Here is a 15,265-nt window from a genome sequence, read left to right as displayed (position 1 = left end):
GCGTGGATGAACTGTTGTGCTCACATGATCAAAATATTTTCCGCTCATGATAATGTGTGAGAGGAACAGAAGTGACTCTACAGCTGATGCATCACTCTGGATCCACAATATTTCATATTTCTTGGGGTGGAGCTTCTGAATGAGCACAAAAGGAGGGGGTTATTTCTCCAGAATGATTGACCCTACCTTTAATCTTTAAGGGGTTCATTTGGATCAGGGAACCAGGATCATCTTTTTGGAGGAGAAGCAGCCAGACATAGTGTGGTTGGCCAAATGGTACCAACTACATACTGTATAACTGGGCTCACCTCTGCATGCATCACTGTTTCTTAGCCAGGGGCTTGTGGGTATTCCCACAAGTACCATTGTGGTGAAGCTTTCCCTATAAACTCTAACCGCAGCTGCAGCTCCTGTGCCAACTAAAAATGAAGTTGGCAGGACATATACGTCAGTTGCTGCTGATTGGTAAGAGCAAAGTAACCCCGTCCTAACATCCACACCATGTAGGAATAATGAAATGAAACCAAAAGGCAATTCAGTCTGATTATCAGCTTAAGAGGCTGCCGCCTGAAGTTGTGACCAAAGGTCATCATCAAAAAGCAGATCATGGCCACCAGCCAAGAAGGAAGCTGATGAGGAAGTCTTTCAGGCTCGGTCAGCACAGGAGAGCACCTGATGGATATTAGGAGCCCAGATGGATTGGGTTTGGCTCTTGGTTGTGGCCTCTAAATGATTATGGCAAAGTGTCCAGTACTTCAGGAAGGGGATGCAGGGTCCAGGTTGTTTTGAACTAAAGAGGAAAACTGGAGATACTATCAGGTGATGGAAGGAAAACTGAGGAATTCCTGAGCCGGGCTGTAGCGGAGGCGGAGTTGGACTAAACGGACAGGAAGCAGAACCCATATTCTCATAACTCTGTCAACCCAGACATGCCATGAGTCAGGCCTGTCTAGAGTCTAATAGCATTTACCCGAGTCCATTACTCTATTCCAAGAGTGACCCTGGCCACATGTCTTGCCACAGTACTGACCTGTACAGGTTTAGCTCCTGTTATGCTCCAAGTAGATTTACAACACTGTCCCATTTGGTCAAACCCTCACTTCTTTAGGTTCAAGCTATATCCATCCACAGCAACTCAGCCAAGCCCATTAGTCTGTTACGAGAGTGATTTGGCACAGTTTTGTTTTTTTACCCTAGCTTCAGGAATTAAAATCCTGTAAAAATGTGACACAAGTTTTCTGCTCGTCATTCATGCCCAAGGAATGGATGTGCCTTTAGTTGTTGATCTAGGATGTAAGTTAACACCGTTATTCAGGAACTTTGATTTAACTACATTATGATTCAACATAATCTATTAAAATAATCATCTGACTTTTGTGGGTAATTTATGCTTCACAATCTGCTTATCACCCCCTATAGCAAAGAATATGTTGGAGTATATTAGAATTTTACATCCAATCATACGTTGAGATTTCCTCGGGCCAGCATTTCTAAAGTATGAGGTGAATTAAATTATTGACATATCAATAAAGAAGACAAAGAAAATGGTGTTGTGAGAAGAATAGTCTCATAAAATAGATTAAATTTAAGGTCACAGAATTGTTTGATAAATATTAAGATACGTGCAGTTAATTTTAAGATCTACTATTAACATCATGACCTCTCAGCACATTAGAGTTCAGTGTTACAGACATGGCGTTTCCCTGGGGAACAGTTCTGCACTCACACCACCCATCGTACTAAGCAGGGCATTTCATTCACTATGTCTTGTGTCCCCGGCTTGTTGTTTTCAGCCAAACGGGGCCAAGATTAGACTAAGCACTTTAAAGAAAGCCACACAGGCCATTAAAGGCGGGAAATGCATTGAATTGCTTTGTTTAGGATGGTAAAGGCTTATGTATGCTCATTTACACTGGTGAGATTAAAATAACGTCTGTTACAGATGAAGTCCTCTACGGACAGAGGGAATTAACGTGGACTACTAATGTGAATCCATACACACGCATTCAAACATGGAGTCCGGATTTAGAATTCCTGAATTAGAGAGACAAAGAGTGTATATGGTGATACTTGTGCTTAGGAGGCATATTTATAGTATGTCCATCCTCTAGAGCTGTAACAGATTTGGAGCGTGCAGCAAGTGCTTATAGACACATATAGCAGGTCTTAGTGCCCTCTGATGGATCTGGCCTCAGAGGCTGATTATCAACAAGTTTTTTTTGTGCAGGAGTTTCCCCAATTGTTTATGTAGCACTTGTGTGTCCTCATCCACCCTCGTGCCGGGTTTATCTCCATCTGTGTCAATAAATTGAGCAAAGTCACTTCAAGCTTCAAGAATGAGAAGCGCTGTCAACGAAACAACACACACATGCGCTCACCCACGTCTGTGTCATCAAGTGATTTGACACCAGCGCTGCCGTCAGTCCTTCATTAAAAGAGACACTGGAAATGAAGCTTCTCAAGATGCACATCAATAGCGATGTGGCAGGAGGATTAATGGAAACAAAGTTTATTGAAGTTATAAAAGAGGCACACCAACACACATGTGCATGTTAACAGTCCCCATATGGAGCAAACTGTTGGAGGGCAGGCCACCTCGTGCCCCTCATATGGAGAAAACCTGGAGTCTGCTAATAATGGAGACCGCAGTCAGCATGCGGCAATTAGCATACACACACATGCACACGCACTTGTAAAGGCACGCCTGTTTTGAAGTGTTCTTTTTATCACCCGGGCTTTGTGATTATTATTTTTACCTCAGTGATCTTATTCTTTCCTGTCTGCTGTGCACATGGTGGAAATTCCCTTTATCAGGATTGCTGTATTGTGTGTGTGTGTGTGTGTGTGTGTGTGTGCGTGTGTGTGTGTGAGTGAGTGGACATGTGCGTGTGTTGGCTTTCCGTTGAGGGGACATAGCCTCAGTCCATGCGTCATCTTGGTCTCCCGCTCCCACGACCGCTGTGAAATTCCCACTCCTGTTGAGAGGATTATACTCACACTGTGTGAGTGTGTGTCTGCACGCAAGTGTGCACGTGCGAGTGGACATACTCAGTTCAAATGGTTACACTCATGGTCATTTCATAGTTGGTTTTTCCAATTTATTAATGATAGACTTTGTTGTTCTGTCGTGTTAAAGTGAAACAGATTTGTAACACAAAAAAATCAATCAAAACAAACCAAAGTAATTGATTATTACTGTAGGGCCTGTTGTTGTTGTCCAGAGTGTGTCATGTCCTACATCAGCTAAGCTTGTTTCAATACTAGCTACAAGCTTGCTTAGTCCTGCCTGACATATTTAGTGCAAGTAATGAATGAAAGGAGGGACATGATATACGACGAGGAGAAAACATGTCCACTAATAAAAAAGGCAAGCCTGATTCTCAGCACCATCAACTGATCCAAAAAGAGTGAGTCTGGGAAATGAAGCCTGTTGCCAATCAGTCACTGCAGAGTGCTGGCTTAATGAGTGTAATCATGCTAAGAGGTCCCAGCTCCTAGAGACCTCCAGGCCCCCTTGTCCTACAGTCAGCAGCCCTCATTGGTTCCAGCATGGTGGTCAGAGGTCAGGGGGACTGCCACGCACAGCTGGCAAAGATTAACAACACAGCACATGTGCACACTCACATACACAAACGCACCATTGTAAAGAGACTATTGCCCATGCATGCTTGCTTGCACACATGTTTGGAGTGTTTGCTTCATTTCCAAAATTTCATGTAGCTCTGATGGGCCACCACAGCTGGAAAATTTCCACCACAGGAAAAAAAGATAAAAACACAGAAGTTTCCCAAGGATTCCTGAGTATAATGACACTGTGAATTCGGAGATGTTTGTTACCAACATGTTTGTTTATTGTATGATGAAATGAAATGAGAACGTGCATCTAATACCCTGTTTTTAAGTGAAATTACAGTACAGCGTTATAGTACACACCACTGTTTAATTCTTCTTTTATTCTTCCAAGGAAAGCCCTGAAAAACAGTAGCCATTTTTAAACTGCAGTACAAACATTAGAACTGGTTCTGATGTGTGTTAGGAGTAACCCCTGTGACCACATCTACAAAACATGCAGTAGGGAATACTGCTGCATGTGCACACACTGTTACTCACCTAGCTGGCTGGGCCTGTTTGTAGGTCAGAATGCCTCTCCCTCCGCAGCAGCTGATAGTGTGGAAACACCCAGGGCCAGAGAGAAAGTGCAGAGGGAGCACCCGGGGACAGTACCACTGCGTGACTTTGTGTTCAACGTATGCTTGTGTGCATTGTTTTTTACCATTGTCTCTATCTGCAGCATGTATGTGTTATCCGTACATGAGCGTTGTGTGTGTATGTCTCTTTGTCCTGGACTGAATGAGGCCTTTATTTTTCTACGAGGGCAGAATGCACACGAGCTGTGCATACAAACTCACACACCAGAGTGTGCTCGGGTACATATTCGCACCCACAGAGCATGTGACCGGCCTAATCGGACCCTGACCAGATCCTCCTCTTTGCACACAAACACTCATATATACCCCCCGCCCCCACACACACACACACACACACACACACACATACACACATACACACAGAGCATGTGACACCTTGATTAATCATACCCCCAACCCAGGCCACATCCCTACCCAAACACATTTTATTTCCTTTTTGAGACAGTAAACACTCGTCAAACCTGGCTCTCACACAAAGCACTCTCACGTGTGCAAAATTTACACACACACACACACACACACACACACACACACACACACACACACACACACACACACATATACACCTGAGTGTGAGCAGCTGGTCTGTGTGTGTGTGTGTGTGTGTGTGTGTATATGTAGAGGAGGAACTGGATGGGATGTGTGTGTGTGTGTAATAGCAACAGCCAATGCTGACGAAAGAGGCAGAAAATAAACATGGGGCTCATGGGGAGTATTGTAATCCTAACTTCCTGTCACAGTCAGCGCCTATTTAGAGCCCAACAATGGGCAAGGCAGAGCCTGAGCACGTTCACACAAGTGTGTTGATTCAATTCATTTTTACTGTTTGTGTGTGTGTGTGTGTGTGTGTGTGTGTGTGTATGTGTGTGGAGTGATACTGAAATAGATTGGTGAGCATATACGGATATCATATTATTGGGTAATAGAAGAAGTTGGCTGTAACAATCAGGACTTCTGTTCTTAATCTGAATTACATGTAACCAAAAAATGTAGTCCCAATTTGTCATCAGTCATTTCAATCATCATCACCTAATTGCAAAAAACTGAATATTGAATATTGGCATCAATGTCGGATCTGTTATACATACTACATATTTACTAAGATCCCAAATAGTGGGTACTAAATTGCATTCACAGTGCAATAGTTTTGCGTGTCTGAATGGAGAGTTTGGATGAGCAGAAAGCTGCAAGCTCAAAATGAAATGTGATCAGATTCTAGTGGAAGAGGTTAACAAATATATTGAGTTATAAAAAAAAAACTAATATTACCAGAAAAACTGACATATGGGAGAGTATTTGTGACAAAGTCAATTCCGTTAGTAAAACCAAAAATATTCCACTCCAAAATTATTAATACAGATGGAAAAACTCCATCCTGTAAGTATTCTGTCATTGTGCCTCCGTCTCCTCCTCTCCACAGTGACAGTAGTCATCTGAGCGCAGCCGGTTAATACCTGCCCTTCAAAGGTATTATTCATAGACGCAGTTTCCGTCAGTAAAATTACCTTCAGGTTTGGTAAATCACAATGCGTGTGTTAAATAACATATTTGCATTTTCTCCTCCCTGTATTTTGCACACTGGGGTTGAAACGCCTCACATTACATATTCATTATGGCAAACGTGTTAAATGGACAGCGCGTACTATCTTACACAGTTGAAAGATGCAAACCTCAGTGCACTGCGTTAGTAGATCAGCTTGCACATTTCTTGCTGGTGATGTCAAGTTTGCACACGTTTTTACACACGCAGACCTTTAGTACATCAGGCCCTTAGTTCTGAGATATTTCTTGGTTTTAGTTTTAACTTTTCAAATTGTACACTCTTCGACAAACTTCTTTTAATAGCTGCTTGTGTGTGAAAGTAATGGATCCCAAAAAACATTAAGCGTTAAGTTAGATATCGAAAAATTAAACAGTATTGTTTTAGTATCAGCACTAAAATGTTATGTATTGTCAAGCGATACCAAGCTGTATTCATCACTGGCCTAAATAGTTTTCTCTGGAACATTTTGACACAATTAAAGTCTATTTTATTATAACCCTTTTAAAAATTTTCAAACTTGGCTTAAACTATGTCTATGTTCATTCATTGACATTGAGCTTCAACCCTCCCATGTTTCTCTCTCTGTCTACTTTGATCATAATGCAGGTCTGTGTAATCACAGCCTTAATCCTCGGCCTAGAATATCACACGGCAACAACTGACTTGACAGAAAGCCTCCCCTAAAGGTTTTGTCTAAATCTATACATGCATTGATTGTTCTATTTACTCTTTTGGTAAAACAGAGACATGGCATAAAGCTGCATTTCCTGGAAGATACGTCCTGGGGGTGTGTAGGGGCACACATGGACTCAGTGAGGTTGAATGAGATGGCAGTTACAGAGTCAGGATATGGGAGAGGTGTGTGTGTGTGTGTGTAAGGCGAGTGCGGTGGGCAGCTAAACGCAGGCACTCAAAGAATCTCTTTCTTCTCTTTTGAAGTGAGTTCAAATGCTCTTCAAAGACTGTCTGCCCGTATGATGGCGCAGGATGAGGAGGGGAGGGTGGGGGGGTGCACAGAGAAAGAATGGGGTGACCATGTGCTCTAAACACAGCCTCAGTTGCTGCGGATAGGATTACGCAAAGTTGTTGTCTGCTGCTTCTAACTATGCATTTCAGCGTTCTGTGTGTTAGCAGCGTGTGTGTGTGTGTGTGTGTGTGTGTGTGTGTGTGTGTGTGTGTGTGTGCGTGCAGCCAAGCACACACAAAATTTAAGTTGGCTTCACTCCCTACGAGCAGACTGTCATGAGCCAGGGTCAGACAGATGTGTCAGCACTGTGATATTATTGGCCTCGAGGCTTCGTCCATATTTATACCAATTACGCTCTCAGTGGCCAGTTTATTAACCTAGCTGCTAAAAAGTAAAGCAGTATAATACAACAGCACTGCAATTTATTCCACCCTCATGAAGGTTATCAAGTTAGTTTTGGTTGAAATTTTATCGACATTTAGGACGTGGTGTGACTATATATTAACAATGCTGTTGTATTACCCTGAGGACCCACTGGACAGGCTGCTACGCCAAATTCATTTTCTATGGGACCAGCAATGCATTTGAAATTTTTTTACTTTATCTAAACAACAAAAAATTCACCTGGAGGCTCCACAGTGAGTTTCAGAAAAGCTGACCACAAAGAAGCAGGAAAGATCCTAATTTTAGTTTCTGAGATCCCCTTTTTTATTTGATGGAGATCATCTAAGCACAAAGGTCCACTTACTAGCACAGAAAAGATACAGAACATGGTTTAAAGCACAGTAAGACTTTTGTGCTTTTTATGATCTCCATCAAATATTTTTCCCAAAGGTCAAGAATGAACGTCCATAGTCATACTTTACCTCCAAGATCACAGCTGCTCGGCACAACATCACATTAATTGTTAGAGAAGGTTGTAAGATGTTCATTAAAACAGTTTTAGGTAACAAGCATGCAGCTGTACTCACTGTGGACAAGTGAGAAGTATGTCTTCACCTTTCTTCAGTCTGCATTTGTTTTAGCTTGTTGTACCTAATAAGTGGAGTGGCGAAGGCGATGTCACTCAGTTTGACTCTTTCTAGTGAGTCTTCATCTTTAGTCTGAATTGGTTCTAGCTAGCTATATTTTAATAAATGTGTTGTTTTAAAAGTTGGTTTCAGTCATGAAATTGTCTCTGATATACAGAATTTTTTCTTTTTTTAATATATGTTGAATTTAGTTTGTTTCCACCCTTGAAGTCAGTGTTTATATTGAACCCTCATGTGGACAGTAACACAGCTTGTTGACTTTTCTATCATAATTTGATCACAGTCCTGTTGTGGTTTTAATTCTGCATGACTTCCTGTCTATCTCTGTCCATCCCCTCACATTCCCCCCTACCCCCACCCCCCAGCAGCTTCTCTCCCCTCCTTCCCGGGTCCTGCGAGTGTCTCCCCTAGAGCAGAAATTACATGCTGCTTTGTGCCTGGCGTAAACAATGTTTTCAACAGTGCGGGCCTGTCCTGTCTCTCTCTGTCTCAGCCTCTCTCCCTCTCTCCAATCCCCTCAAGGGACGAGTGGAGCGCACAGGGAGAGAGTTAGGATAAAGAAGGGGTGGGGGGGGGCTGGATTGATGAGAGAGAAAGAGAGTGAGAGAGAGGTATCAGTAGGATAAAGGGAGAGGAGGGGGAGGGTTGAAGAGAACAAGTGAAAAAGAGCAACAGTCTGTTCCCAGAGCAAAAAATGGCCCAACAAGTCTGTATAATAAGCATAATAAGAGGGGGTGAAGGGCGACACCTCCCCACCACCAAACAGACACACGCACACACACACTGCCGTCTGGATAACTACCATTCAGTGTAATGATAGTCAATGGGCTCTGATTAACTCAGCATTACCTACATACCCCGCAGCCCCTATCTTTTGCCAGCACACTTCACTTAACTTGTGCCAGCAGACACATGTTGGAGGAAGGGAAAGCAGAGCCGAGTAGCTATGAAAGCAGGTAGGCATGCAGACATGATGAGCAGAGTGCAGTCTGGTTAAACCTTGTGTCTAACAGCCAGGGGTAGTTTTGAAAAGGTAGGTGGTAGTTTTTTGGTAAGCATGGCACAAAAAGCTTGTTCTCTCCCTGACAGACAGACAAACACACACGCTCACACACATACACACACACTGTCTTTGTTCCTCTCCAGCTCTTTATCTCTTCCTCTTTCCTTTGCTCTGTCTCTGTGAGTGTGTGAGGGTTGGCAGCCAGGGATCTAGAGGTTACATAAAGTGGATGTGGATCTGGGGAAGAAAGCAGAGAGATGTTACATAAAGAGCTGTAGCTAGACAAAGGTTAATAAAAATGGAGCCTTGTACTGTAGGCAGGAGCCATGGGAGAGAGAAAGCTTGGGGGAAAAAAACTGAGAGAATGGCCATTACATAAACAGATAAAGATGGGGTGAATTATTGGTGGCTTTGCTTTGGTGTTACATAAAGAGATGGGACCATCTAGTAAAATGAAAGAAAAAAAATGTGTTGTCATGTGTCACACTTGTCTGACAAAATCTAGCCTTGGAAGAGACACTTATTACTGATTCCTGACCTTCTTTTGGACACATATGGATCAGTGAAGATACAATAAATACACACACACACACACACACACACACACACACACACACACACACACACACACACATACACACACACATACACACAAACCTGTCAAACATGCATACAACTGCTCTCGCACTCCTGTGCCTGTAAAATCCTCACAGGCTCAAAATAGACTAACATTTGGCTGCATACATTGACCTCTGATCCCTTAATTGTTTGTTTATCCCTCCACACAACATCACTCTGCAGCTCTGCAGCTCAGTCCGTCCACTGTTTCTCATTTATCCCCCCCCGTCACACACACCTCCTCTCTCTCACTCTCTTCCTCCTCCCCACCTCCTCTTTCTGGGTCTGCTTTGTGCGAATGTCATACAACACTCTGTAATATCTATCATTAGGAGGGGGGGGCGACATGAAAGACTTGTGCTTATTAAAGTGTGTGCTTGAGTGTGCGAGTGCAACTGTCACAGCCTCAATGACTTCAAGAACAAAATGATATTTTTAAATGAGGTGTACATGCTAAATTAAATGTTTCAGTGTCGTTAATAAGCCAGTGTTTGTATTTATTGATGGTTCACAGCGAAATCTTGGCATAAAATTGTATGCTATTAATTAATTAACCCTGATGTGTGTGTTTGCCGTGTTTTATGTGTGTGAATGCTGTCGTTTCTTCACAGTGTTACTTACAGTGTTGCTTCTTTGCTCTCTTTTAGATACTACTATAACAAGAGGATCCTCCATAAGACCAAAGGCAAGAGGTTCACCTACAAGTTCAACTTCAACAAGCTGGTGTTGGTCAACTATCCCTTCATTGACATGGGCTCCACTGGTAAGGCTGAGGCTGGACGGAGTTGTGGTGTGTGTGTGTGTGTGTGTGTGTGTGTGTGTGTGTGTGTGTGTTTACATGTCTCTAATCCCACAATAGGATATAGTGATTACAAAGGATTACACAGGAGAACATTATATATTGTTTCTCAGTATTATTTCTCTCCCCCCCTCCGTCTTCTCTCCATCCTTGCCTTGACATCTCTAGGAAGTGGTGTTCCTCAGAGCGCCCCACCTGTCCCCACTGGCGCAGGGACCCATTTCCGTTTCCCTCCTTCCACGCCCTCCGAAGTCCTCTCCCCCAACGAGGACCTGCGCAGCCCCAGCGGCATGTTCAGCTCTGTGGCCCGACGAATGGCCCGCGGCTCTGTCAGCGATTGTAGCGACGGCACCTCGGTCAATTCTGAAATTGAGGACGGCAACCCAGGAGCAGGAGAGGAGAGGGGAGAGAGGGGTGTGAGTGGGGGAGGAGGAGGACCCGGTGGTGGAGGAGGCTACCGGAGCATCATCCATCCCCGTCTGTCTCATGAGTCTCTGTTCCGCATGTATGGAGGGCCAGGCAACCCTGCTGGGCACCCAGGCTCTCGAGGCCCCACTGGGCACCGTATTCACACAGAGCCCCTGTCGCCTTTCCCTGTGTCCCCTCTGCCCGGGCCGGGAGGAGCCGGCCTCCTCGCTCCTCCTCTATCCCCAGCACTCAGCATGACCCCCACATCTCACCTTCCCTACACTCCCTCACCCACCCTGTCACCCATGTTAGGCTCCCACTTCTCCTTCAACCCAGAGGACATGAAGCGCTACCTGCAGGCCCACACCCAGTCGGTGTACAACTACGGCCTCAGCCCCAGAGCTTTCCTCCAGTACCCCAACATCGTCATCCCTCAGCCGCACCGGCCCGCCGCAGACAAGGCTAGCCTGACCGGAGAGAGAGCAAGCGAGAGAGCAGACAGAGCGGCAACAGCAGGTGGAGAGAGGGGAGGAGATCGGCACCACCATCCACCTCTGGCTCACTCAGCCCACCATCACCCCCACCCGCCTCACACTGCCCACCCTCACCCTCACCCCCATTCCCATCCGATGCATCACCCACTCCACCTGGGTGAGGAGCCGCCACACATGTCTCCCTTCAAGTTCAAGCTGCAGCCACCACCACCGGGCAGGAAGCAGAGGGATGGTCAAAGCCAGAGTAAACCCAGGCAGAGCTCACTCTCCTCAGGCTCAGGATCCGGGTCCATGTCGTCTACATCTGGCCTTGGCTCCTCGCTGTCATTTGGCAGTGACCTGAGCTCAGCTAGCGGCTCGGGCCTCATCTCTGCCTCTTCCTCAACGCAGTCCTTAAACAGTGCAGGACTTCCCAAGATTAAGGTGAGATTCAAAAACTTCACCACAAGACCTTAAAAAGGACACATGCATATTTAATCTAAACTATTGACACCACTCCACTGTCAGACAACCTCTTAAAACCTGTTAAGTTAAAGCCACATTTTAAATAATTTATGTCATTAAAATGTGCTTCAGTGGTGTTCACTATTTCCTAGAAGATTTCCAGACTAATTTGTTGTCATTGTTTTTTCTCTTCTGTTTTCCTCTTTGTGTCTGTCCCTCTATTTTTATTTCAACTGTCTAGGTGGAGCCCATCTCTGATATAGAGTCAGAGGAAGAGGTGGAGGTGACTGACATTAGTGATGAGGACCCAGATGAGAGAGATGAGGAATTTGACCGCTACTCCTCTCGCCACTCCAGAGCTCAGAACCACCACCATCACCACCACCACCATCACCACCTCTCTAATGGCTCAGCTGCTCACTCACACCAACCCCATCCTGATGAGGACCTGGACGAGGACGTCTTCAAAGCACCCGCTCCACCTCCACCTGGCCTGATGCCCTTCTTCACCTCCCAGCATGCACACTCCAATGTGCACCGCGTGCTGCCCACCCTCAAGACTGAGCCTGTCGAGCCTGGGGACAGTAACACACCCCCACCTCAGACAGGCTCAACGGGAACTTCCCAGACCAAGTGCATCCCCCTCAAGCTACGCTTCAAGAGACGCTGGAGCGAAGACCAGCGCATGGAAGCCTCACAGGAAGAGTCGGACGATAAGAAAGTCCGACCACAGGAGGGGCAAAGCAATGGCCGGATGGAGATGGAGGAAGATGGGACGGGCAGTGGTGAAGGGGACAGTCCTCCCCCTTTAGCGTACGAGGGCTCTTTAGCCACACCGTTGGCCTCACATCGCAGGGTGAGTGCTGAGCTGCATCGTGCCACTGCACAGCTGTCTCTGGAGAACAAAGACTGCTGATGAGAGACACGGCCCAAACACTACTGCTCCAGTAGCACTGGAGGTGGTACAGGAGTATGTAAATGGTTCCTCTGTAATCCCTCTCCCACGCTGACAAACTAGATTCCCGAAGCCTCTAGTAAGAGCACAGTCTAACAAACATACATAAACCTCAAAGACACCCTAACTATTCTGTCAGATCCCCCTCACCAATCCTCTGTCTGGATCAGGGTTCTTCTGGGACACATCCTTTGGGAGGAAGGGACTCACTCAGATTCAGCCATCCCAGGCACAATGACTGTAACAGGGCTGAAATCAGAGGGAGGCTCCCTCATGGAGCTCCAAGTTCACCTCCCACCTGGCCAGTGAAGCTCCAGATGCCCTGCCCCAGTAGCAAAGCTCCCACCTCTGGCCCCCATCAGTAGGATAGGCAGTCAGTCTCACTTTCCTCAGGGGACTCGTACTCCCTTACAACCCAGCAACAAACCTAGAATGACGGTCTGCACAATCTCCCCTCTGCTTCTTTTCCTATAAGACGACGGGACTTCGATAAGTGCCTGTATCTAAAACCCACAGACCTGGAATGACACAGGAACAGAGCAAAGAAGGGGAGCATGTGCAAGAAGGACTGCTATTAGTAATCATTCTTTACACTCATGAAATCCTTGTCACGTTTGGCAGATACTGAAAAATCGTGGGGATGAAAAGGAAAAGTGGGTGTCCAAGACTGGAGAATGGGGCTGTAGGGTGTTGTCTGATTGACAGAACTACTCTTAAACCTGGCCCACTCCACTCAGGGAAGCCTATTGCTGTATGTTTATTGGATTCATGCACACACACACACGAGCAAAGAAATGGAAAAAAACAAAACAAAAAACAAACCCAGCCAACAGTACTCACATTGGAAGAATTGCTTATGGACACTAAACAGTGTTCACTGCAACACAAGATCACACAAACACACACACACACACACATACACAACCTCACACACAGACTTTGAATCTGGCACACTGTCCTCTCAGAGCTTTTGACTTTTGTATAACCTTCTGTCTCTCTCCTAACCTGCCCCTCTTTCTCTCGCGGACCACCTGTAGAGTTCATTCACTGAAGTAATTTTAGCCCAGGGGAGATGTGAGAAAAGAAGGAAGGTGAGGACAAGAGAAGACATACTTCAGTGTAGAGAAAATGCTGCTAAGGGGGGAGACAAGGGGAAGGCAGCAGGGGGAGGAAGGGGCTGAGGTGTTCCAATAACTGCTAACTAGCCTTCTCACCTCACCTAACATGGCTTGTATACTGAAAATCGTTTCCCCAGCAGCACAGAATCCTAGTTCACCAGCTTGAGCTCCTCTAACAATCATAGATAGTGTTAAACTAAACCAGCAAATGTTCATACAAAGGCGCACACACACGCACATACACACACAGATGCACAGCACTGCCTTTAGCTCTTAAACACGCTCCCTCTCTCTCCATCTGGACCTCCAGCTCTCCCTGTAGTGGCGACATCATCGGGTCTGGAGATCGTGTTCGACTCCCGGGGGCCCTTCACACGAGCGTAAGAGCCTGAGAGAGCAGAGGATCACCTTAGACCTCACACACACACACACTCACACACTCACACTCACACTCACACTCACACTCACACACTGCCTCTCTATGCCTTGTTTTTATAGCATGTACAAAAGTGCAAACTGAGCTCTAATAAACACACATGCAGACTATATCTTTATATATTCTAAATGAAATTATTAAAACAAGTGAGATTTTAAAGAAGCATATCATTTTCATGATATGATTGATTCAGGATTTTTTTGTAAGTGGACTAATTTGAGTGTCATGCCACTCATCAGATAATATGATATGGAGGGTGGGTGAGCAGCATAAAGAGGGGTGGGGTGTGGGAGGACTTCTGGGTTTCTCTTGTACATTTGTTTCATAGACAAACAGGCCAGAAAAAAACACCACAGGCCAGTCTACCAGAAGACCAGCAGATATTTAAAAAAAAAAGAAACAGGACTGGAACAGACTGGTAATGATTCAGATGTGTGGTTCACTCTGCTGTTCACTTCATTTGCAGTAGCTTGCCCTTTTAGCACACAGCACTCTGCTTGTTCCTGTCTGTACAGCCTAACTCAGCCCAGTTGGGTTCTCCCGAGCCTGAGCTGTCCTGACCCCAGGCCACCTCTCCTGGCCTCGAGTGTGAGTGTGAGTGAGAGTGTGAGTGAGAGTGTGAGTGTGAGTGTGAGTGAGAGTGTGTGTGAGTGTGAGAGAGAGAGAGAGAGAGAGTGTGTGTGTGTGTGTGTCAACTCAGAGTCAGCTGGTGGGTTATTAGTGAAGTAGTCATCCTGTCTTTTCTCTTAGGCCAGTTAGCATAAAGCTCCAAAGTTCGCAGCAACTCTTAATTGGGGCAAAGGAGAGCGAGAAGGGGGGGGGGGGTGAAGCGGGGTTGAGGCGGGATTGAAGGGTTAATCATTACTGAAGATAGCCTGGAAACGTGTGACATGTGAAGACCTGTCCTGAAACGCACTCTCCTCCAACTATGCACACACACACACACACACACAACAGATTCCTTGACACACACACACACACGATTATGTTTGTGATGATGTTTTAACATCCTGGAGCTTTTCGTGTCTGCGGCCAGCTCATCCAGGGATCTGATTGGTTGACTCGGCCATGTTGACCAGCGGCCTGTCCCTGCCCGGCCAGCAACAAGACAGATCTATAGCAGCGAACTGTGTGATAGATGGCCTCCAGGCGGTCTGTGTTGCTGAGCTGATCGAATTTCCTCATCAGACCCCTGTGGTCTGGACTGGAGCATGTCACAACATGCACACACACACACTCTC

General features: G+C 45.7%; 1 protein-coding gene across 1 annotated transcript in view; it reads left to right on the top strand.

The window, feature by feature from the left end:
* The window catches only part of erfl3 (Ets2 repressor factor like 3), a 47,715-nt gene extending 32,716 nt beyond the window's left edge, over window positions 1-14,999 (top strand). The window contains exons 3-5 of the mRNA XM_053326418.1: window positions 10,018-10,133; window positions 10,338-11,494; window positions 11,757-14,999. Of these exons, the coding sequence (XP_053182393.1) occupies window positions 10,018-10,133; window positions 10,338-11,494; window positions 11,757-12,431 (1,948 nt within the window). The 3' untranslated portion in view covers window positions 12,432-14,999. The remainder of the gene's footprint in view (window positions 1-10,017; window positions 10,134-10,337; window positions 11,495-11,756) is intronic.
* Window positions 15,000-15,265: the final 266 nt, after the last annotated feature.

This window comes from Scomber japonicus, chromosome 10 (genome assembly GCF_027409825.1).
Source record: "Scomber japonicus isolate fScoJap1 chromosome 10, fScoJap1.pri, whole genome shotgun sequence".
In the NCBI taxonomy this organism is placed as follows: Eukaryota; Metazoa; Chordata; class Actinopteri; order Scombriformes; family Scombridae; genus Scomber; species Scomber japonicus.
This window is presented reverse-complemented; position numbering and strand designations above follow the sequence as displayed.